This window comes from Nymphaea colorata, chromosome 1 (genome assembly GCF_008831285.2).
Source record: "Nymphaea colorata isolate Beijing-Zhang1983 chromosome 1, ASM883128v2, whole genome shotgun sequence".
Taxonomy (NCBI): Eukaryota; Viridiplantae; Streptophyta; class Magnoliopsida; order Nymphaeales; family Nymphaeaceae; genus Nymphaea; species Nymphaea colorata.
Window position 1 is genome coordinate 5,522,863 of NC_045138.2, and position 24,490 is coordinate 5,547,352.

The 24,490-nt window shown below is 36.4% G+C and overlaps 2 protein-coding genes and 1 long non-coding RNA gene across 3 annotated transcripts; all 3 read right to left on the minus strand.

Moving 5' to 3' along the window:
* Positions 1-3,425: 3,425 nt before the first annotated feature.
* On the minus strand, positions 3,426-4,097 carry LOC116245842 (xanthotoxin 5-hydroxylase CYP82C2-like). Its single transcript, XM_031617414.1, has one exon. The coding sequence runs from the start codon at positions 4,095-4,097 to the stop codon at positions 3,426-3,428; it is 672 nt and encodes a 223-aa protein (XP_031473274.1).
* A 6,398-nt stretch (positions 4,098-10,495) lies between these two features.
* Positions 10,496-13,542, minus strand: LOC116245851 (xanthotoxin 5-hydroxylase CYP82C4-like). Its single transcript, XM_031617433.2, has 3 exons — positions 13,525-13,542; positions 12,739-13,479; positions 10,496-11,369 (listed from the first exon to the last, which is right to left on the minus strand). The coding sequence occupies exons 1-3, from the start codon at positions 13,540-13,542 to the stop codon at positions 10,734-10,736; spliced, it is 1,395 nt and encodes a 464-aa protein (XP_031473293.1). The 3' UTR covers positions 10,496-10,733.
* A 1,652-nt stretch (positions 13,543-15,194) lies between these two features.
* LOC116267491 (uncharacterized) lies at positions 15,195-23,181 on the minus strand. Its single transcript, XR_004175594.2, has 3 exons — positions 22,746-23,181; positions 17,902-18,651; positions 15,195-15,875 (listed from the first exon to the last, which is right to left on the minus strand). It is a non-coding gene; the product is annotated as an uncharacterized LOC116267491 (long non-coding RNA).
* Positions 23,182-24,490: the final 1,309 nt, after the last annotated feature.

Sequence of the window (24,490 nt, forward strand, 5' to 3'; positions counted from 1 at the left end):
CTTTACTATCAGTTTCTGCTCATAAAGATTCTTTTGAAGAGTTTGGTAGCTGATCAAACCATAAATATATGTTTCCTATAAATGAATTTTCAATATATATGTTGGTACATTTTTTAATTCTATTTTGATTTCTGTAATGTGCTTGATCATTTCAGCTTTCCAGATTTGTAATAACATTATGTGTTATCTAGATTTAATATTCCTTGTTTTCATTCTTTTTCTTCTATTTTGTTTTTTAGTCTAGATTTCCAAATTCTTTCCCATCGTTCATTTTTACTATAGTCATCTTAATGTCTATTCCTATTTGGATTTCCTTTGTGAGTTCTTGAACCTGCTGGATATTCCTCTTTGATTTTAATTCCTTATTTGGGTGTTGTATTCACATTTATTTCCATGTTTTGTCCTTGATCCATTAATTCAGTATATGTTATACTTGGTTCATAGTTTTCTGTTTCGATTTCACTACCTATTTCTATTTTTTGAAGACTATTTGTTTCTAACATGTTAATTTCCTCTTCATTTACCTTATCTAATTTTTCATTTCTTTTTTCAAATTGCTGGTCGAGTTTTTCCACAAGCTTTTCTAGTAAATTTATTATTTTGTCCATTTTATCTTCCAGATACGCTGGGCAACCTTGCACCGACTGTGGTGTATCGGCAGGGTAACCTTCATATTGCCGTATCTTTTCTTTTTTAGGCTTATTTTCTTCGTTTAGTCTTTTTATTCTTTCTAGCACTGTTTCTGTATTCATTTTTTCTTCGTCTAATATTAGATACATGTCATTCTGGTTTAATTCTAGAAATTTCCTATCTAAGTTTGTTTCAATCATTTGGCATTTTTGTCCGAAGACAAATGTTTTCTTAGAGCCAGTTTCGTATTCTACTCTGTTCATATGAACGACTCCGTTATTACTCTTCCTATTACTAAATCCATGTACAAGGTCGTCAAATATTTTATCTCTCTTTGACTATCTGGTCTAAATATAGAGTTTTTCTGTTCTCGTTCTTTTTCTGAACTTCAGTTTTTATGATTTAGTTTCTTATAAAGTCATTTAGTTGGTTACTTATTCTTTTCTGATTTTCTAAAACTAGTTCTAATTCCTGTAAAATTTTTCCAAATTCTGATTTATCCATGATTGTGGAGCGTTTTCCTATTCGAGAAGTGCAAAATATTCTCATTTTCTAGTATGTGCTTTGTGTCTATAATCTATCCGTTGCAGGAAGTGAAATAACCTCAGTTTTCTTTATGACCATCTGACTTTCCCCGATCGGGCTTCTGCCTTTGTGGTACTCGTCTGGGGTCTTTCCCTCTTGGGTTACACATTCAGACTCCTCTTTTGCCGTATATTCATATAGATGGACTTTGGTGTTCCAAATGATGCAATTGACAGAAAATAAAACTACTCTACACATGCTTGAAAATCAAAATACTAACACATACTCGTAAGGAAAACTAACACTTTATTCAATAAAAAAAGCATACTTACAATACTTACAGATAGTTCATCAACCTATGACGAAGTTGAAGATACATGGCTACTATTTGTCTCTGGAACACTGTCCATGAGACCTTCAATAGTCTACTACCTAGTTTCAAACTTACACAAGCTAGATAATTATTTACTGTTTATGGATTGGCTTTCTATTTTCTCTTGTTGGATAGTTTCTAAATAGGTTTGTGTATGAAGTGGAGTGAACAGATTGGTTTTGACTGACATGTTTGTTTTCTGAAATCTCTGGTTTAGGTTGACATTCTTAAATCTCGGTTTGAAAGATAAACTAGGTTCTTCTTGGTTTGTAACTTCCAGGGTCTTTGGTTCAAAAATTTTTACTGGGGCTTCTAGGTTTCTGGGATTTTTATCAAAGGTTCTATTTGGGCTTTCCATTTTAGTAGTTCTTTCACTTGGTTTTGTAGTATTGCTAGTTGGGTTTGCTGTTCTTCTAACTCCATCCTTACTAGCCGCACAAATAAACAATTGGTGTTATTGAGAGATTGGCTTTTAGCAGCAACTCAAATTGTGTGTGTATTCTGATGGTTAATCTTTTAATCACTTTTGGAAAGTGACCATCCTTCAACGGATTTGATTCGTCTTTACCAGGAGCCGTTTGCTCTGGACTAGCCATATTCTTTTCCACTTTCAGTGGTTATTGGTGAATATGAGTACCAATGTGTGTGGTTTGTGCTAATTAGTTCATATATCTGGTAGCATTTTCTCCTTCTACTGTTATTTTACATTCCTTGATAAATAGTCTGTATAGCAATTTTCGTTAGTCTTGATTATTTCGATATCAAAATCAAATAATTTTATGTTGTTGACTAGCCTCCTAATTTCTTTCTTTACAATTGAGTTTTCTAGTTCAATTGTAAAGAAATATCAGCAAAGAAATATCAGCAATGTCTCAGACAAGAGCAATCAAAGGACCAATAATGGGAACTAAGAACTTGAAGGAATATTGCCAGTACATGCAAAAATATCAGGAGCATAAGTGTTCAGAATGTGCAAAAAGTAAAGAACTATGCGAGGTAACCCTCGAAGGAATAAAGACCCAGTCAATACTTCAATCACTACCATGTACATGAAAAAGTTGTGATTGATTGGGAACATATTCTAAAGAGGAAAAGACAATTGCATCGAATAAAACAAAAGAAAAAACACAACGAATAAAGTAAAGAAAAAGATATTCGAACGGCAGACAGATAATAAAGTAAAGAAAAAGAAATTTGAATGGCAAACAAAGAATAAAGTAAAAGAGATTTGAAGCAAAGAGATGGAGCACAAAGGCAGACAAATACAAACAGAAAAGCAGAAAGCAGCAAAGGCTTAATCAGAACCAGAGATTAAGATTCTAGCAGGTCACCTTTCAACCGTTGATCTCCGCAAAGTTTCAAAACCAACCACTATAAATATGAGAAGTCAGGCACTCGTGGAGCTTGTGTAAGTTTGAAACTAGGTAGTAGACTATTGAAGGTCTCATGGAGAGTGTTCCAGAGACAAATAGTAGCCATGATAAATATTTGTGTAATATGATTATCTTCTGATCTTGTGTCTATTAAGATTTTCTTTATCATATTGTTTATATGAAATTGTTTTTGGTAACTTGTTTTACCTGCAGAACTAAATTATAGTGTTTTTGTATTTAAGGACAAATAGGAGCAACAGAAGGAGAGGTGGTAACGTACCATACCGGTGGCTTTAATAATGGCATCAGTTTGATGATTTTCGAACAAGTGACCGTCATCTAATTCTTTAATGACCACGTCAATCAAGTCTCTCTTCTCGTCGGCACTACTGGATTCCTTTCGGCGGTGCTCTGCAAGCCAAGCCGAGGCAACTTCATCCATCTTCAGGTGAACCCTTTTCATGGCATTGAGGTGACCACCCACATCTAGCCACGGATCGCGTCAGAGACGGTGAACATACCAACTAGATTGGCAAACTCATCCAGAGCTTCACTAAATCTTTTCCTTCACCGTCCAAATCAAAGTACCATTTTCCGGGGATCATCCTAAGGATGATGTTCAAGGCCATGCAGGTCAAATGCTGCTTCATCTCTACCGGCTCATGGTTTCTGCAACTGCCGTACAGGCGCCGCATCAAGAAGCCCACCTCGTCTACCCGGATGTGCTTGAGCAGCTCAAATTGCTGGCTTGACAGCTGCTCGGTGGCGACGATCTTGTGGAGTTCACAAAAGTAAGGTCCGTATGGGCTGAATGAGAACATGGCATGATCGTAGGCAAGGTGTTTCCAACCTTCTAGCTGTGGCCGACCGGCAAATGCTCGGTCATTGACAGTGAAGCACTCCTTGGCGAGGTCCATGCTGCTCACCACAATGGCATGCATTTGTCCCAGTTGGAGACTGAAGAGAGGCCCGTGCTTCTCTGAAAGAGCAGCGATAGTTCTATAGAGAGGTGTGGTTCCAGTCAGCAGGTCGAGGTGTCCGACTATTGGCCAAGAACCATTGGGTTCCGATAGTCGGCATCTTCCTTCCCTTTTCCTCTTTTGCCAAATTTTACAGATGAAGAAAAGGGCAAGCAGAGATGCTAAACCCTCTGCTACCCGCTTGATGGAATCCATAGATGTGGTGATGGACTCCATAGATGTGGGGAAGGTATTTTCTTTCCTCCTGCTTGCTAGCTACTTTTGTATGTATATATATTCATAGAATATGCGATTGAGTTTTCTCCCTTGAACAATTTAGTAGTTAAAGGTGTAGTTCTCTCTCTCTCTCTTATCTCTCTTCTTCTATATATATATATATATATATATATATCAAACATGTTTGAATAGTCAAACATGGTTGGTGGTTGGATGCTTGAATAGTCAAACATGTTTGGCAGTTGGAGATCTTGGTCAGGACGTATTAACGAGGAAGTGTTTGTTTTTTAATATTTCCCTCAGAACAAGAACGGAGTCATTTTCTTGAAGGTTAAGGAATTCTTAAAACGATAAATAGACAGTATGCCATGGATCATGTAGAATCACATGTGGTAATGTGTGAGTAGTTGCCCTCACAGTCTCACACATTTTGTTTATTTCCCTATTTATTTGTATATGTATGCCCCTTAATTATTTACTTAATGCTCTTTAATCTTTTTATTATGTCTAATATTTTTTTTGAATAAGTGCTCCTCGAAAAAAAAACGTATGGCTTTTGGCCAAGGAAACAGGAATGAGCAATAGGGAGCTTACCACTGGAGCTAAAATGCTTCAAAGAGTAGAAACACATTTTCAAATCGTTATCTTATTAACCATGGCAGGTTACAATAATGGATTGCTAGGAGGTAGGCTCCCCACTTTTATTACCAAAAAATGATATTTACAATAATTAACAGAGGATGCAAGGCATCGACAGGAAAATTGCAAGGACCAAAAAACCCTCACCCCTCAAAAATACAAGACAGAGAACATCTGAACCAAGAGCCTATAGTTAAGCCAAAAACAAAACTGTCTGCCCGTCTGCTATTAGGCTAACAAAACATGCAATAATACCCGCCATCGTCGCGTCCATCTTGATGACCATAAATCAAGGATGCTGACCTGATCCACTCACAAAAAGTGATAGTCTATATTGGTTCTTTCAGAACACTTTCTGAATAGGACCCATCTTGCTGGAATGGTACTGCGCCCTTCAATCATAATGGTTCTGCACCCTTCAATCATAGCTCGTAATCAAAGATATGATCGTGAGACTTCCTGAACTCTTCAGCATTTTACCTAGCCAAAACTCCAGCAGGTGCATTTCAGCTGTATCCCCCCTACTGTGAGCCATTCTATTAAGCAACTTGTAAGCTCCAGCATCCCTGTCCCACCAGACTGCAGCCATCATTAACCTTATGTTAAATCTTCTATGTGCAACTTGAAGAGTATGATTGCCCTTATGTATTTCTTCTCTTTTACTACAGAAAATACCACAAGTTGAATCAGTTGCAAGTTTTCCTCCTGCGAAAAGATCGCCTTACCCTTTGTCCTATCTTCCAAATCCTATTTGTAATGCTACCAATGGATGGGTGCTGCCAATTATCATGGGCTGTTTGGTTTTTAATTAAAAAAGTAACATAACGACGGTGGTTGGCAATTAAGGACGTTAACGCCTCAAAGGATTGGCTTCAAACTGGATAAACCCTTAACCATATCTGTTTTTTTTTAATATTCACATATTTGGATTCAAATCCAAAATTTGGTTTCACAATTCGAACCTGATTTTTATATTCATGTCCAAATCTAAATCCAAATTCTGAATCAAAATTTTTCAATTTTCAAAATGTAAGAGAATTAAATATAAGACATTTGTTTAAAACAAATCCGGTCCAAATCTGATAGGATGCTATTTCTTAAATCTTAATCGGATAAATATGATTTCTTAATCATATATTAATTTTTTTGCATCAGACTTTTTTTATCGGTTCAATTGGATATCCAATCCAAATTGATATTGATATCCTTATTAACAATGATAACAATGTGATATTGCTTCATGAGTTTGCCCTAAAGTTTGAGGGAGATTCAAAAAACAATTTGCTATAATGTTTCAGTATCAAATTTTTGGGGTAGATATATGAAATAGAATGTCATTGTTCCCATTACCAAATGCCCTCAAAAGACAAAAAAACTTGGAACTATTTTTCCATTTCTATGGAAAGAGAAAAGTGGGAATTCTTTTTGTGAGCATGGCTTGATGATAGTGAAATTCCGGATAAAATTGCTATCTTTGTGAATTGGATATTTTCGACAAAATTGATATTTTTGAATTTCAGTATTCCTATCCACAAATTGTAATTCCGACAAATTTTGTTTAAGTTATTTTCTTTTCAGTCTTCTAGCATTTGGGAAATTGAGTATGATTTTTTTCGCCCCATTTATGAATAGATTTTTGTTTTCATTTAGTTTAGTAAATACTTTTGTTTTTTTCTTATATGCATATATGTACGTTTTTTTTTACTTTTTTCTTTTCTGAATGTCGCTTGTCAAATCTTTTCAAATGGGACTATTTGCAAGGCATTGAATTCATACCGACTACTGTATTGAACACATAAAAGAACTTACAAAATTCGTTAATGAATTCCCATTTTCTAGATCTGCCTTTCTACTTGCTGATTGAAGGCATGTTATGTTCCTTAGTCAATAAGGGAGTGTTTAATAGCCTTTGATTTAAGGGAGTATTTTCTAAATCTTACTTCATCTTCTCATGATTCTGGTGCACTCAAGTATAGCTTCTTGACTCCGAAGATGAGATTTGAGAGAACGAAAAGAAATAGAGTGAGATATTGATTACATATCTCTAATGAGAATTATTTAGAAGAAGAATCAATTACTTTGGATGATCTCTTAGGGTTGCTTTGGGTGAAGCCCTAAAGTGATGAGCATATGCCTCCAAAAGATCTTCTTATGCTTCCTTGAAGAGTTGGACCTTGAACAAGCTTGTTCCCAAAGATGGAGAAGAAGAATAGATGAAGAGACAAAAGGAGGAAAAGAGCTAATAGAAAACTCTAAAATGAAGAGACAAAAGGAGGAAAAGAGCTAATAGAAAACTCTAAATCTTCAAGTGACAGAGCACAAGAGGTTCCCAAAAGATTAGCTCATGTCCAAGAGGAAGGATTGTGAGGGTATTTATAAAGAGTTTTGGAGCAAAAACTGAAAATTTGATTTTTTTTTTTTTAATTTAACAAGATTTTCTTGAAAATTTCAAATATTTTTGAATAATTTTTAATTTTTTAAAATATGCTTTCACTAAGTGGGATTAGCCGACAGGGCTAATGCACACCTAGCCAGGCCAAAATCACCCCCCAAGGGGCGGTTTTTCATCAAAATGGGGGCCCTGCGTGCACAGACCTTGTCTCAGTGTGCAACGCATATCAGCGGCGATGCGTGAAGGCGCTCTCACGTGCTCATTCGACTGCATGGCACGCTTGTGCGTTTGCTCGACCACGTGGCACGCTTGCTCGACCTTGTGGCGCACTCGCGTAGTGTGCGCACTTGCGTGCGCGTGATTTTTGTTTTTTGTTTTTGTTTTTTAAATCAAAATAAAAAATAATACTGAAAAGTTGTTTATATAAGAAGTGTAAAACCTTTTTTATTTAAAATGTAAGCAATGATGATTTTTGTTAAAAATGGGCGGCCGACTATGTTTTGAGAAATTCCAGGTTCGTTTTATATTTGGATTGGGTTCAATTGGTCGCCCATGCATTCTAAGGAGTAATTTAAGCTCAAAAGCACATCTCGACACAAAAGCAAAACATAAAACAAAGGAAGGTCCATGTGTGTGCGGGGACACACTCAATGACATTAAATTTTGCCGTTCGGATATCAGCTTTGGAATTTGAGTTTCAATTTTTTGATTAGGATCTAAACTTGGGTTTGGGGTCTAATTCGGATCCGAGAATTGGATTTTGGATATGAATCTCACGTCTAAGGTTGGGTTTTGATTTTAAATTTTGTGTTTGGGATTGGACAAGGTTTAGAGATTTATTTTGGATCGACTAGTCGCAAATTTATTTTGGGTCTAGGATTGCGCTTAAGGACAAGGAATTAATCCAGATAAAATAATTGAGAACTGAGTGAAAATGAAATACACCCCTTTAAAAAAAAAAAGAATTTGGGGAGATAACAGTGCTTCGTAAGTGTTCATCATAAAACTTGCTTTCTAACTAAAAACAAATTTCAATGTATACCACACATATATAACATCCTTGAGTTTCAACACAATCCTATTGTTGGTTTGTAAATTTACATCAGCAACACCAACTTGTGACAAACTATAATTATACATTCCAACACAGCATAATCACTAAAAGCATAAGTAAAAAATAATTCTTCATTTGAAATGACATGGAGAGACACTACTATCAATTACCCAGATCATATCGTGACTTGTCAAGTTCATAACATCTTCATCATAAACAACTGTCATTATGTATAGCTGCAACAACACGATCATTAATATCTTCATTTTTTCTATCTTCTTTTTTACTATTTATATTTTCTCCCATCAATTGAAAGCAATATTTTTTGATGTACCACATAACATATTCTTGGAACTTGACCTTGATTTGCTTCAATTTTTATGTGTACATTTCTCACTCTTGAATTTATTTTTCTCCCTTTTTTTAGTGACAAATGCTAGACTTTTAGATTTTTTTCTCATCTATTCATTTAAAACACCGACCTTAACAAGCTTCATAAAAGTAATACTATTTGACATAGAGTTAGTGAGTGAGATCCAAAATGTCTCGTATAAATCTAGTGGAGTGAGAAAAAACCAAGGTTCAAGAACTTCATCTTCAAATTTTAGACTCACATCCGACAATTGATTAATAAGTCATTGGAATTCATTCAAGCGATCGACAACAAAATTTCCTTATGCTTAACTTGCATCATCCATATTATTGCCGGTCTTTGAAGCATGCAAATTTTCAAGTGAGGACCATAATTTCTTCATATGATTCTCATGCTGAACGTAATATAGGCATTCTCATCAACAAATTATCGAATAAAATCATACACCTCCTCATGCTCAAACTTTCAATTTTCATTACTGATAGATTCTGGCTTTTGATTTGTAAATATTAGAAGATGCATAATCTTCACAAACAAAAATTCATTCACTTTGTTTTTGTGTAGATTATAATTTGTGTCAATCGAACTAATCACCTGACTTGTGGTAATGATGTTTATTCTTGAACCAAAGCTTCGATACCATTTATATTGGTAAAAGCAGGCACAAACCAAATGATCAAGTTTTACAAACAATGGCAATGACTAAAAATACCTCTAAATAAGCATTTTTATTCTGTGCAAATAAACGAACAATATTTCTTCCACCCGCACTCCAAAATAAAACTTTTATCAATTAAGAGATTTCAGTGCACAGGAATAAAAGCAAACACCAAAAAAGACAAATACCAATTTTCTACTTGGAAATCCCACTAAAAAATAAGAGATAAATGCCACAAGGTTGAGAGCAATCCGATAACAATAAGTCCATAGATCACCACAAGGTAGATACAATAAAACAAAGAAAGAGTAAGAATGGAAAGATCATGAGTGATCCCATGGCAAAGTCATCTTTCTCTAGCCCCAATAGTCATAAAAAGTGAAGAAAAAAGAACAAGGAAAAACCTCAAACAAGAAATTGAAGTTTTCTTTCCCTCTCTATTAATGCTCTTGTTGCTTCGAGTGAGTGGAGAACATAAAAACCCCAAGCAATGAAGAAGAAAACCCCAAGCCAAGACTCGCATAAAAACATTCTATCCCCTTTTTCTTCCCTCTTCTATTTAAATTTTTGTAATTTCAATCAACAAAATTGTTGCTTATTTGCATCTTTTCAATGCTTTCCACTCAAGTACGAGTGAAAAAAAAAATGACTTTTCACCTTCCACCTTGTGATCCAAACTTAGAGTTCTGTTAAAAATTGTTTTATATTACTACTACAAAACTACTTGTTCTCTGCTTGAGTTTTATATGTCAGCGCTCAAAATCTGGCCAACGTGTGCCAATTTTATTTGATGATTTCAAGTATGTTGCCTTGTTTTCCCTCAAATTTTCTTATTGTATAGCTCAGCCAATCAAAAGCGGTGGAGATAATCTCACAAGGTTCCATCAAATATACCTCATTCGACCATATGTGCAACAAAAACCATGACACACAGTACTTTTACGATGTGTTCTAGCTTGGATATGGCAGACAGAATGCTTATAATGTTTTTTTTTCCTCCAATGTATATTTTTCATAGGCCACCCCATCATAAGAAATTGATTCTTCAGAACTATGGATTAATTTGTGGCATCGCACCAATCCATGCATCACAAGCTGCTTCACCCCACCTCTGTCGCTATTTATTCAGTTTGGGCGAGCAGGAGGGAACCCACCGCTGGGGTGAGAAGTTGAAATCCCTTCAAGTCAACCCAGATGCACTTATGGTTACTTCCCTCAACTCAGAGAGTAGTGTCCATGGTAGTTTCCTGACGAGAAAAGTAGCATCCACAAGAATTCAACCTGCAATTAACTAAGATTTTATTGATCCACTAATCCAACCAGCTACACTATGTTCCTTAAAACTCATTACCTATTTAGACACCCCAACATGATCGATTAACAAGCAACATCTAGAATTTTCCTTTTGTCTAACATTCTAATTTCTTATCACCACATTATTCATTTTTAATTGCACTGAAAATTTGTTCAAAAAATGAAACCATAAGCCTGCCATATCATCAGTAATGTTATTGCATACACTAAAAACAAGTAACTAATAGAGGTGGGGAGGGAGACGGGGCCTCAAAAGCACTAAGCGGAGTTGCTTTGGGCAGGGCTAGGCCATGTCCCTCGGTCATGTCAACCGGCTCATTCATGGGTGTAGACCATTCAAAGCTCTGCAGCAAGCGCGCCACAGTTAGGTGAAGAACTTGCATGGCCATCTGCCAGCGGATGCAGATCCTCCTTCCCGATCCAAATGGCAAGAACGCAAAGTCCTGACCACCAAAGCTGGTCATCTCATTGCAGCTGCTCAAGAACCTCTCTGGCTTGAATTCTTCTGGGTCCATCCACAATGTCGGATCGTGATGAATCTTCCACACATTAACAAACAGAGTTGAGCCAACCGGCAACTCGAACCCACCAAGTTGAATGGATTCCATTGACTCATGTGGGACCAAAAGCGGTCCCATTGGATATAGGCGCATTGACTCTTTGACTATGGCTTGCAAATAAGGCAAGTTGTTGACATCTGTTTCATCCACTTGTCGCTCTTTGCCGATGTGGCAGTCTAACTCATCATGGGCTTTCTTTAGGAGATGTGGGTTATTTAGCAAGAGAGAGAGAGCCCACTCAAGTGTGACTGCTGTGGTCTCGGTCCCGGCTACTACCAAAACCTGGAATAATTCAAGACAATGGAGATTGGTGGTAAATAGATCTATGCCCTTTACTGATACTAGAGAATTGAAAGTGTCACAAGCAAACATGAATAAAAAGTAGGTATGGGGCAATTTCTTTTATTTGTTATCAGAGGAATTATTTAAATATATATAGAGCAAAGAACATTCACTGAAAAGCCATTTGAACCTTACGGAAACTACTAAATGTGAGGCTGGTAGCATGAGATCCCAGATCAAGGCTGATCTAATATCCCTTTTATGTAGAACTACAACATAAACAAACACTAGATTTTGCCATTATGTGAAAAAGAAGAACTGAGATCCTTAGTTTATAGATAAAACCTTACAATTGGTGTCGGATCTGACCTAAAGCATGTGGATTTGAGATTCTCAATGATCCCAAATTACCTTGATTTTCAAATCTGAGGCAATCAAACACCCCTCGAATATAAACTACAAGAACATGCCTGATTTAAGATTGTGGGGAGGGTCTCGTCTTAAATCTATGGCTCTCCAATCTTGAAGATTTAAAATCAGGGGCCATGATTTTATTGATCATGGGAAGTTCACAATTTGATTGAAATGTGGATTTTATCTATCATGGATTTATGATTCCTTGGATCTAAGATCCATGTGGAATCAAGCACAACCTAAAAACTCTTCTAGTATTAATATACTGCGTATATATGATACTCTCATTTCTCTTAGTTTTCTAGATTCCCATTATGCAAACAGAAATTAGGTGATGAGAAGGACCCAAAATCTTATCAGTTTAAATAGGGTGCTAACACGTTCACTTAATCAGCTTAATTTGGCAAGAAATGCTTAAAGTTATAAAAAAAGATTTAAACTAAATCACCAAAAGAAACAAACATCAAAACCTGTTAGTAAGAAGAATCTGAAATATTTAGAAGAGAAAAAAGCACGGCGACCCATCTTTTTTGGTAATTAACCATTAGAAAATTAAACTTAAGGGGGAGTTTATTACTTCAGATCTGAAAATTCATAAATCTCACGTGAATCTGACGTGTTTTGCTTTTGTTGATATGACAAAAGAATCATGAGACCTAGGATTCATACTTAACATTCTTATTTTACTTCTCTCTGTTGAAACACTAAAGGTTAGAATTAAGATTGAAAGGGAAAAGTCGGATCTAGAACCACGGTTTTCAAGTCCTATGAGTCTTAGATGCAATCTGTCAAACGCCCGGTAAGTATGTTATGCATATATTTTTTTTATTGTCAAAATCTCCCAAGTTTGACCTTTGGAACTTCTCTTCAATGGCGGTTCACAATAGCTTAGCGATTTTAGTGCTTTCTGTACTTAAAAAAAAAAAGAGGAAAAGAGAGAGAGGTGGTAACGTACCGTAGCGGTGGCCTTAATTATGGCATCAGTTTGATGATTTTCGGACAAGTGGCCATCTTCTAATTCTTTAATGAGCACGTCAATCAAGTCTCTCTCCTCGCCGGCGCTACTGGACTCCTTCTGGCGGTGCCTCCCGGGGATTGCGTCAGAGACGGTGAACGTACCAACTAGATTGTTAAACTCAGCCAGAGCTTCTCTAAACTCTTTTCCTTCACCGTCTAAATCAAAGTACTGTTTTCTGGCGACCATCCTGAGGACGATGTTCATGGCCAAGCAGCTCAAATGCTGGTTCATCTCAACCGGATCATGGTTGCTGCAACTGCCATACAGACGCCGCACCAAGGAGCCTACTTCATCGACCCGGATGTGTTTGACCAGCTCGAGTTGCTGGCTTGACAGCAGGTCGGTGGCGACGATCTTGCGGAGTTCACGAAAGTGAGGTCCGTATGAGATGAATGCGAAAGTGGCATGATCATAGCCAAGGCATTTCCAACCTTCTAGCTGTGGCCGACCGGCGAAGGCTCGGTCATTGACAGTGAAGCACTCCTTGGCCAGGTCCGTGCTGCTCACCACAATGGCACGCCTTTGTCCCAGTTGGAGACTGAAGAGAGGCCCGTGCTTCTCTGAAAGAGCAGCAAGAGTTCTATGGAGAGGTGTGCTTCTGGTCAGCAGACCGAGGTGTCCGACTATTGGCCAACAACCGTCCGGTTCCGGTAGTCGGCCTCTTGCTTTTCTTTTCTTCTAGATGAAGAAAAGAGCGAGCAGAGCTGCTAAACCCTCTGTTACCAGCTTGATGGAATCCATAGATGTAGTGATGGTATTTTCAGTCTTATGCTTGGTAGCTATGTTTGTATACATATATCACAAAACACTTAGGTAGAGAAAAAAAAAAACAAACATTTTAATTTTTTGTTTAAAAAATTATTTTTAAACAAAATATAACCATTCTAATATATTTATAAAAAAATATTTTGATATAACACGTGCTTTGAATCAACTTGTTTTTACACAAAAAAATGTTGTTTTTTCTATTATCAAAATGTAGATGCTATGACAGCCATTCATTTATTTTCTTGTCATAAAAACACTATTAAATCCTAGAAATGGATCAACTGAATATATATTTCATATCAACCTATCCTTAATAACATATTCTACTGCTATACTTCCAAAAAAAAACACTTTAAATATCATATTTAAAGGGTTTTCGGTTTTGTCCCTGACCTATTTGTTTGGTTTATACCAATATTTTCGGTCAATACACAACCCCATATATTATAATGGGTATTATAATGGGTATGTTTGATAATTGGGTTTGGAGATCTTGGCGACCCCACGAGAGATTACCATAGGACAATGATGGTGACCTCCTTCTTAGACTTTACTATCAATAGCATTCTTCCATCGTTTGCACTATGATATTTTGGAGACTGATTGAATTGTTAGAACCACGTAATCCATGGCAGCCGCATCATTCCTTTCGACCAGATAGAGACCATTTGATAATATGAGCAATGTGTCATGATCCCATGAATCTATGGAGTAGATTAATGGGACACTATGACAATATTAAATATGAATGTGCTTTAATTTATGTAGACATTAAAAAATTTTGCACACATTAGAAAGCCAACCACAAAAGAACTAGGTGGATCCAGTTGTGAGCACCACCCTAGTGCATGCAATAAATGCACACCAAAAAAGGCATAGGGACATTTTTGCCGTTTTCAAAAAAGAAAACAAACATATTGAGGACTTTATATCTTCCACTTTCCATCTTTTACGCAAAAAAAAAAACAACAAACTCTGTGGTGCAAGAAAAATCTATGAGGGATTATTTTGGGAGGTATATGTTCCGTCTTGCCAAGAGCTGCTTCTTGTTAGTCTTTTAAATCCCCAGTTTGGTATAAAAGTGTGAATTTGAATTTGGATTTGGGTTCGGATTTAAAAACAGTGGATATAAATCTGCAGTAATCAAAGGCAACCTAAATGGTTGGATAGATCTAGATGGTACTTCTTTTGTTCACTTTTAAGCTCCCTTTAGATCACTACTACTTTAGTGTTTTATCGTGAAAATGTTATCTTATTTTATTATCTAAATGAATGCTTCTGTATGCATTGTAATTTGTTTCCAGAATAACATTACGTATATTGAAATGGAATGTCCATCCATGGAACTATGCATACAGAAATCACATACCTGACGCTATTGATTACAGAATTATTATTGGTAGTAAAATTTTCTATAGATATTTTAAAAGTTTTTACTCATTTCTTAAAAATGGCAAAATAATTGAAGGAACTGGCCGCCTACAATCCGCTGCCCCGGCCGTTGCAGCAAACCCTTTGGAAATGAGACTTATTATCTATTCAAACACCCCAACTGATATCAATTAATTACCATGCAACATCCACAATTTTCCTTTTATCTAACATTCTAATTTCTTATGACCTCATTCTTCGTTTCAAATTATGAATCTGCCATATCATTGGAAATATTATAGCACACACTAGAAACAAGCACTATCATTAGTTTCACAACTGGAGGTGGGGAGGGAGATGAAGCCTCAAAAGGACTCTAAACAGAGTTGCTTTGGGCAGGACTAGGCCATGTCCCTCGGTCATGTCAACCGGCTCATCCTTGGGCGTAGACCATTCAAAGCCCTGCAGCAAGCGTGCCAAAGTTAAGTGAATAAATTGCATGGTCATCCGCCAGCCGACGCAGAACCTCCTTCCCGACCCAAATGGCAAGAACACAAAGTCCTGACCACCAAAGCTGGTCATCTCATTGCCGCTGCTCAAGAACCTCTCTGGCTTCAACTCTTCTGGGTCGGACAATGTGGGTTGTGATGAATCTTCCACGCGTTAACAAACAGGGTTCAATCAACCGACATGTCGAACCCACCAAGTTGAATGGGTCCCAATGACTCGTGTGAGAGCAAAAGCGGTGTCGTCTGGGTATAAGTCTGCAAGTAAGGCAAGTTGTTGTTGTCTGGTTCGTCCACTTGTCAGTCTTTGCCCACATGGTAGTCCAACTCATCTTGGGCTTTCTTTAAGATATGTGGGTTGTTTAGCAAGAGAGAGAGAGCCCACTCAAGTGTGATTGCTGTGGCCTCCGTCCCGGCAACTACCAAAACCTGGAATAGTTCAGGACAATGGAGATTAGTGGTAACTAATACTAGAGAATTAAAGGAGTCACAAGCAAACAACAGTAAAGCTTTGGTAGAGGGCCATTTCTTTTATGCTATCAGAGGAATGATCTAAATATGTATAGAACAAAGTACATTCAGTGAAGCCATTTGAACAAAATGTGTGTTTGAGATCCCAGATCCTAGGCTGATCTAATGTCCCTTTTGTGTAAGAAAAACAAACACTAGATTTTTACCAGTATGTGAAAAAGAAGAATTTGAGATCCTTGGTTGATATCCAAACCATATTCGATGTCCCACGGGAGGGGGTGTGACGTAAAGTATGTGGATTTGAGATTCACAATGATCCCAAATCACCGCAAATTTCCGATCCAAGGCAATCAAACGCCTTTTAAATATAAAATTGGATGGAGGTCTGATATTAAACCTATAGGTCTCAAATCATGAGGATCCATGGTTCTCAAATCTTGAGGATTTAAAATCAAAGAGAACCAAACGTCCTTATTAAAACCCATTAATTTAAGATCATATTTTTTTTCCCTGGGTGGTGGAGAGAGGGAGGAAAGGGTATCCGATCTTAAATTCATGGATTTGAGATCCTAGGGATATCAGATCAGAGTGGATCTCAAATCCACGGTGAAATAAACGCAACCTGTATGTTTTCACTTTTTTTTATGGACTTATATATATATATATATATAAAATCAAAGGTTAATTGGATCGGTTCTGGTTTCAAAAGAAAAAATCAAAATCCAAGTCTAATTCGGATCCATAAAGTTGAAATGGAGGATGCTTGGGTCCAACCCAAATTTGATCTGTCGATGAGGTTCAAAAAAGTTGGTTGGTTTGTAAACTCCTTACGTTATTCGCTTAAAAGAATGAATTACCATGGAGATGGAAGAAAGATGCGAAAAAATATCGCAAATTTTTAACAATATATTAAAAATTTGGCAATAATAGAAACTGCAGCTAACATGCACAAATCCACAAAATACACCAAAGTTTTTTTTTTTTTAATCGATATAATAGAAAAGGTGCAAAAGATTATCCAGTGCTTCTTAAATCTGTAAAAATTCAATCTGTTAACTCAATAAACTATATTTAGGCTTGAAGTAGGGACAAGTATAGCATCCTGAGGCCAAGAAACGACCTTGGACTTTGAAGGCAATGAGAAGAGGGAAAAGTGTCGGCTTTTCGTGCTAAATTGGCAAGTAAATTAATTGCATTTAGGCTTGATTTCCCTCAAAATCATTATAACGTTAACAAAAAATCTCATAATTCTTTTAAGTATATATATATATATATATATATAATATATATATATATATATATATATATATAAAGTCATTCAGATATAACTAATCATGCATTAATGTTATTGAAGCAGTAAAAAAATTAATAAAAATGACAAATCAACTTACAAATTGTGGCCTTTTTGAAAAAAAAAATTAGTTTTTTATTGGTAGTGCAAAACCTAAAGGTCTTTTTAGCAATATGAAACTTAACGTTAGATGACCTTTTCTTTTAATTATTTTTAAGTATGTCTTAGAAAAATTTCTAACAAGAAGTTACAAAATAAAAATATCAAATTTAGTAAGGATCATGATAGCTCGATGGAAAGAAATATGGTTAAATAGTTGGCAAGGTGATGGCACAAGCTAAAATGACAAGAAAATGTTGAAAGTTATAGAAAAATAAACTTATATCACAAAAAGTTATAGAAAAATAAACACGGCTACCAAAACTTTTTGGTAGTTAACCATTAGAAAAACTTAAGAGGAGTTTGATTACTTCGGGTCTGAAATCCATAAATCTCATATGAACCTGAAGGTTTTAAAGTCCTAATAATTTAAAACCAAACTGTCAAACGTCCGACCAGTATTTTATGTATTTTTTTTTAACTGTCAAAATCTCTCAAGTGTGACGTTAGGAAATTCTCTACAAATGGCCGTTGACAATAGCTTTGTGATTTTAGTGCTTTAAGAACAAACAGGAGGGGAAGGTGGTAACGTACCATAGCGATGGCTTTAATTATGGCATCAGTTTGATTATTTTCCGACAACTGGACGATTTTTAATTCTTTATGAGCACGTCAATCAAGTCCCTCTTCTGGCCGGGGCTATTGGATTCCGGCGATATTGGATTCCTTCTGGTGGTGCTCTGCAAGCTTCATCCAGCTTCATTTGAACCCTCTTCATGACCTACATGGCCTTGAGGTGACCACCCACATCTAGCCACCGCAGCAATGGGATCGTGTCAGAGACGGTGAACGTACCAAGTACATTGACAAACTCATCCAGAGCTTCACTAAAGCAGCTTGAATGCTGCTTCATCTCGACCGGCTGCGGTAGAAGCGCCGGACAAAGGAGCCGGATGTGCTTGACCAGCTCGAGTTGCCTGACAGCAGCTCGATGGCGACGATCTTGCGGAGTTCACCAAAGTAAGGTCCATATGGGCTGAATGCGAACATGGCACGATTGTAGCAAGGCGTTTCTGCTCAAGAGACTGAAGAGAGGCCCGTGCTTTTCTAGAAGAGTACTGAGAGTTCCATAGAGAGGTGTGGTTCCGGTCAGCTGGATGAAGTATCTTAATATTGTGTGTGAGCCCTCTGCTGCGAGCTGGATGAAGTATCTCTGTTCTTCTTTTTTCAAATATTACATAAGCCCTCTGCTGCGAGCTTGATGGAATCATAGATGTGGTGATGGTATTTGCAGTCTCGGTACTTGGTAGCTACTTTTGTGTGTATATAACATAAAACTCTTGTCTGCAATAAAAAGAAACAAACCTCTTAATTTTTTATTAAAAAGTTATTTTCAATAAAATATAACCATCCTCGTATATTTATAAAATATATTTTCATATAACACATGCTAACATGTTATGAATCAACTTGTTTTTACACAAAAAATATTGATTTTTCTATTATCAAAATGCTGATGCTATGACAACCATTCATTTTTTCTTGTCATAAAAACATTATTAAAACTTAGAAATGGATCAACTTAATATGTATTTCACATCAACATATCCTTAAGATCATATTGGCACGGTTCTAGTTCAACAAAATACTTTAAACATCATATTTAAAAGGTTTGGTTTTTGTCGGTGACCTATTTGTTTGGTTTATACCAATATTTTACCTAACCCAATATATGATAATGTGTTTGTTTGATGATTGGCCTTGGAGATCTTGGCGACCCCACAAGAGATTACCATAGGACAATGATGGAGACCTCCTTCTTAGGCTTTACCAATAGCATTCTTCCATCGTTTGCACTATGATATTTTGAAGGCCGGTTGAATTGTCATTATCCTATGAATCTGTCGAACAGTCAGACAATATTAAATGAATGTGCTTTAATTTTTGCGCCATATTCATGAACCAATAACAAACTGGTACTATTACCAAATAGCCTTGTAGATAGTAAATATTTAGCAGACATAAAGCCAACCACAAATGAACTAGATAGACCCGGTTGGGAGGACCACCCTAGTGCAAGTAATAAATATGCACCAAAGAAGAAATAGGAACATTTTAGCCATTTTCAAAAAAAGAAAACAAACTCATTGAGAACTTTTTATCTTCCACTTTCCATCTTTTATTTTTGTAGGATTGTTTCTTTTTATAGATAAGGATACTGTATTCATTTTTACACCTCACTACACAAAAAAAAAAAACATAAACTGTGTGGTGCATATAGTCGGCATTGCAAAAACACTTGGCAGCCCACCCGTAAAGGGAGAGAGCAAGAACCAAATTTGCATTAATCAAACACAAACTAAATGGTTGGATAGATTGGATGGTACTTCTTTTGTATGTGAATAGCATTGTTGGATGCTTACCGTGAAAATCTTATCTTATTTTATTATCTAGATGAATATTTTGTAAGTGAATAGCATTGTAATTTGTTTTCAGAATAACATTACCTATATTGAAATGGAATGTCCATCCATGAGAACTATGCATACAGAAATCACATAGGGGACACTATTGATTACAGAATTATTATTGGTAGTAAAATTTTCTACAGATATTTTTATTGTTTTTACTCATTTCTTAAAAATGGTAAAATAATTGAGGGAACTGGCCTCCTACCAGCCCCTGCTCCTGCCGTTGCAGCAAACCGTTTGGAAATGAGAGTTATTACCTATTTAAACAACCCAAAATGAATTAATTAACATGCAATATCCACAATTTTCTTTTTATCTAACTTTTTAATTTCTTATGACCTCATTCTTCGTTTCAAATTGCACTGGAAAAATCTGATCACAAAAATGAAATTATGAATCTGCCGTATCATCGAAAATATTATAGCACACTAGAAACAAGTACTATCAATAGTTGCACAACTAGAGGTGGGGAGGGAGACGGGGGCCTCAAAAGGACTCTAAGCAGAGTTGCTTTGGGTAAGGCTAAGTCATGTCCCTCGGTCATGTCAACCGGCTCATCCATGGGCGTAGACCATTCAAAGCACCGTAGCAAGCGTGCCAAAGTTAAGTGAATAACTTGCATGGCCATCTGCCAGTCGATGTAGAACCTCTTTCCGGACCCAAATGGCAAGAACACAAAGTCCTGACCACTAAAGCTGGTCATCTCATTGCCGTTGCTCAAGAACCTCTCTGGCTTCAACTCTTTTGGGTCCATCCACAATGTCGGGTTGTGATGAATCTTCCACGAGTTAACAAACAGGGTTGAGTCAACCGACATGTCGAACCCACCAAGTTGAATGGGTTCCATTGATTGTGTGGGAGCAAAAGCAGTGTCGTTAGGTATAGGCGCATTGACTCTTTGACTATGGCCTAGAAGTAAGGCAAGTTGTTGATGTCTTATTCGTCCACTTGTTGGTCTTTGCTCACATGGTAGTCCAATTCATCTTGGGCTTTCTTTAAGATATGTGGTGTTGTGAAGAGAGAGAGGGAGAGAGAGCCCACTCAAGTGTGATTGGTTATCAGAGGAAGTAAAGGGCCATCAGTAAAGTCCCTTTTGTGTAAGAAAAACAAACACTAGATTTTTACCAGTATGTGAAAAAGAAGAATTTGAGATCCTTGGTTAATATCCAAACCATATTTGATGTCCGACGGGAGGGGGTGTGACGTAAAGTATGTGGATTTGAGATTCACAATGATCCCAAATCACCGCAAATTTCCGATCCAAGGCAATCAAACGCCTTTTAAATATAAAATTAGATGGGGGTCTGATATTAAACCTATAGGTCTCAAATCATGAGGATCCATGGTTCTCAAATCTTGAGGATTTAAAATCAAAGAGAACCAAACGTCCTTATTAAACCCATTAATTTAAGATCAGATTTTTTTTTTCGTGGGTGGTGGAGAGAGGGAGGAAGGGGTATCCGATCTTAAATTCATGGATTTGAGATCCTAGGGATATCAGATCAGAGAGGATCTCAAATCCACGGTGCAATAAACGCAACCTGTATGTTTTTCACTTTTTTTTACGGACTTATATATATATATATATATATATATATATATAAAATCAAAGGTTAATTGGATCGGTTCTGGTTTCAAAAGAAAAACTCAAAATCCAAGTCTAATTCGGATCCATAAATTTGAAATCTGGGATGCTTGGGTCCAACCCAAATTTGATCTGTCGATGAGGTTCAAAAAAGTTGGTTGGTTTGTAAAGTCCTTAAATTGTTAACTTAAAAGAATGAATTACCATGGAGATGGAAGAAAGATGCGAAAAAATATCGCAAATTTTTGAAAATATGTTAAAATTTTGATAATAATAGAAACTGCAGCTAACCTGCTCATATCGACAAAATATACCAAAGTTTTTTTTTAATCGATATAATAGAAAAGGTGCAGAAGATTATCCAGTGCTTGTAAAATCTATAAAAATTCAATCTGTTAAGTCAGTTAACAATATTTAGTGTTCAAGTAGAGTGTGTTGGTTGGACTGACAGATTGTTGATTGTCAGTTTGATTCGTGTAGGAGCATCTTAAGGACCAAAAACAACCTTAACCTTGAAGGCAATGGAAAGAGGGGAAAGTTTGGGCTTTTCTTGCTAAATTGACAAGTAAATTAATTGTATTTAGGTTTAATTTCCTTCAAAATCATTATAACGCTAACAAAAAAAAAATTTAAATTGTTTTAAGTATATAGATAGAAAACAAAGTCATTTAGATATAACTAATCATGCATTAGGGTTATCGAAGCAGTAAAAAAATAATACAAATTAACAAATCAACTTATAAAATGTGGCCTTTTTGAAAAAAAAAAGTTTTTTATTAGTAGTGCAAAGCCTAAGGGTATTTTTAGCAATATGAAAGTTCAGGTTAAGTGTCTTTTTCTTTTAATTATTTTTAAGGATGTCTTAGAAAATTTTCTAAAAAAAAGTTACAAAATAAAAATATGAAATTTTGTAAGGATGATGAGAGCTAGATGGAAAAAAATCTGGTTAAATAGTTGGCAAGGTGATGGCACAAGCTAAAATGACAAGAAAATGGTGAAAGTTATAAAAAAATAACTTAAATCACAAAAAGAAGCAAACATCAAAGTCGGTTAGTAAGAAAAATCCAAAATATTAAATAGACATGGCGACCAAACTTTTTGATAATTAACAATTAGAAAAACTAAAGATGAGTCTGATTACTTCGGGTCTGAAATCCATAAATCTCATATAAACCTGACGTGGTATGTGACAAAAGAATCTGAAATCCAAACTGTCAAACGCACAATAAGAATGTTATGTATTTTTTTTTTTACTGCCAAAATCTCTCAAGTTTGACGTTAGGAAATTCCTTGCAAATGGCGGTTGACAATAGCTTAGCGATTTTAGTGCTTTCTTTACTTCAGAACAAACAAGAGGAAAAGAGGGAGAGGTGGTAACGTACCATAGCGGTGGCCGTCTTCTAATTCTTTAATGAGCACGTCAATCAAGTATCTCTTCTCGCTGGCGCTATTGGATTTCTTCCGGCGGTGCTCTGCAAGCCAAGCCGAGGCAACTTCATCCATCTTAAGGTGAACCCTCTTCATGGCTTTGTGGAGAGACGGAGCAGCTCAGCCGGCTCACGGCTGCTGCAACTGCTGTACAGGCGCCGCACAAAGGAGCCCACCGCTCGACCCGGATGTGCTTGCTTGACAGCAGCTCTATAGAGAGGTGTGGTTCCGGTCAGCCGGCCAAGGCGTCCGACTATTGGACAAGAACGGTTGGGTTGCGGTAGTCGGCATCTTGCTTCTCTTTTCTTTTTTTTTCCAAATATTGCAGATCAAGAAAAGGGCAAGCAGGGCTGCTAAACCCTCTGCTACCAGCTTGATGGAATCCATAGATGTGATGATAGTATTTGCAGTCTTGGTGCTCGGTAGCTATGTTTGTATATATATATATAAACACCAAACAGAGCAAAAAAGAAACAAACCTTTCAATTTTTTGGTTAAAACGTTGTTTTAAATAAAATATAACCATCCTAATATATTTATAAAAAATATTTTGGTATAACACATGCTTTGAACCAACTTGTTTTTATGGGAAAAATGTTGATTTTTTTATTATCAAAATGTAGATGCTATGACAGTCATTCATTTTTTTCTTGTCATAAAAACACTATTAAAACCTAAAAATGGATCAATCTAATATATATTTCTCTTCAACCTATCCTTAAAATCATATTGTTACTGTTTGTTTTTGTCCTTGACCTGTTTATACCAATATTTTACGTCAATACGCTCCCCCATTTATTAAAATGAGTTTCTTTGATAATTGGGCCTCAAGATCTTGGCGATCCCACAAGAGATTACCATTGGACAATGATGGCAACCTTTGTACCATTTCGACCAACTCATGGGCTTGGGCCCTTTGGTTTGACGGATTCCAACCTACCCCTAGCTGTTTCGGCTTCAACCCTAAAAGGGCTAAGAACCAGAACAACTATTTAGTAATGAACCCATTTATAAACCCTTGAAGATCCCTTACAATTTTCAATACAAGACTAAATTTTTGTATACACATAGTTTGAGAAAATTGTACAATCGGTTTCCATTTTAAAGATTTTTATTTTTTTATTTTTTCCTTTTCTAGGTCAAATCTAATTATGGGGAAAATGTCAATAAAGCTTTTTTATATTTTTTTCTAGGTCAAACTCCTTCACATATTAAATTTCAGCTCAATTTCATGATATTTTGGACAATAGGGAAAACAATCATGAGAAAGAAAATCAAGCCAATAAAGCTTTGGACAATAGAGAAAACAATAATGAGACAGAAAATCTAGACTGTAAAGTTCTGTGAGTGTTTAGAGTGGGGTAAGAGCTTAATTAATGAGCTCCTCTCCTGCATGACATGTGGACCGTGGCGGTGGCCAGTGGGGCCATCTCCGTGCCTCTAGTGGGCCGTGGGGCCACGTGTCTAATACTGATGAGGGGATACATCAAGTTCCCACAACGCACAAGCATTCAATATGTCTCGCCAAGTTGTACAATTTTCCAACAATGTACAATTTTAATATGATTAATAAAAACTTTTGAATTCTACAACAATAGAAAATTCCTCGTTTAGCAACTCAAGAACTCCACCCAATAGTTTTAAGGGGCATAATATAGCTAGTCGGACGAGTAGATGCTTAGAAGACATGTCGTTCGGT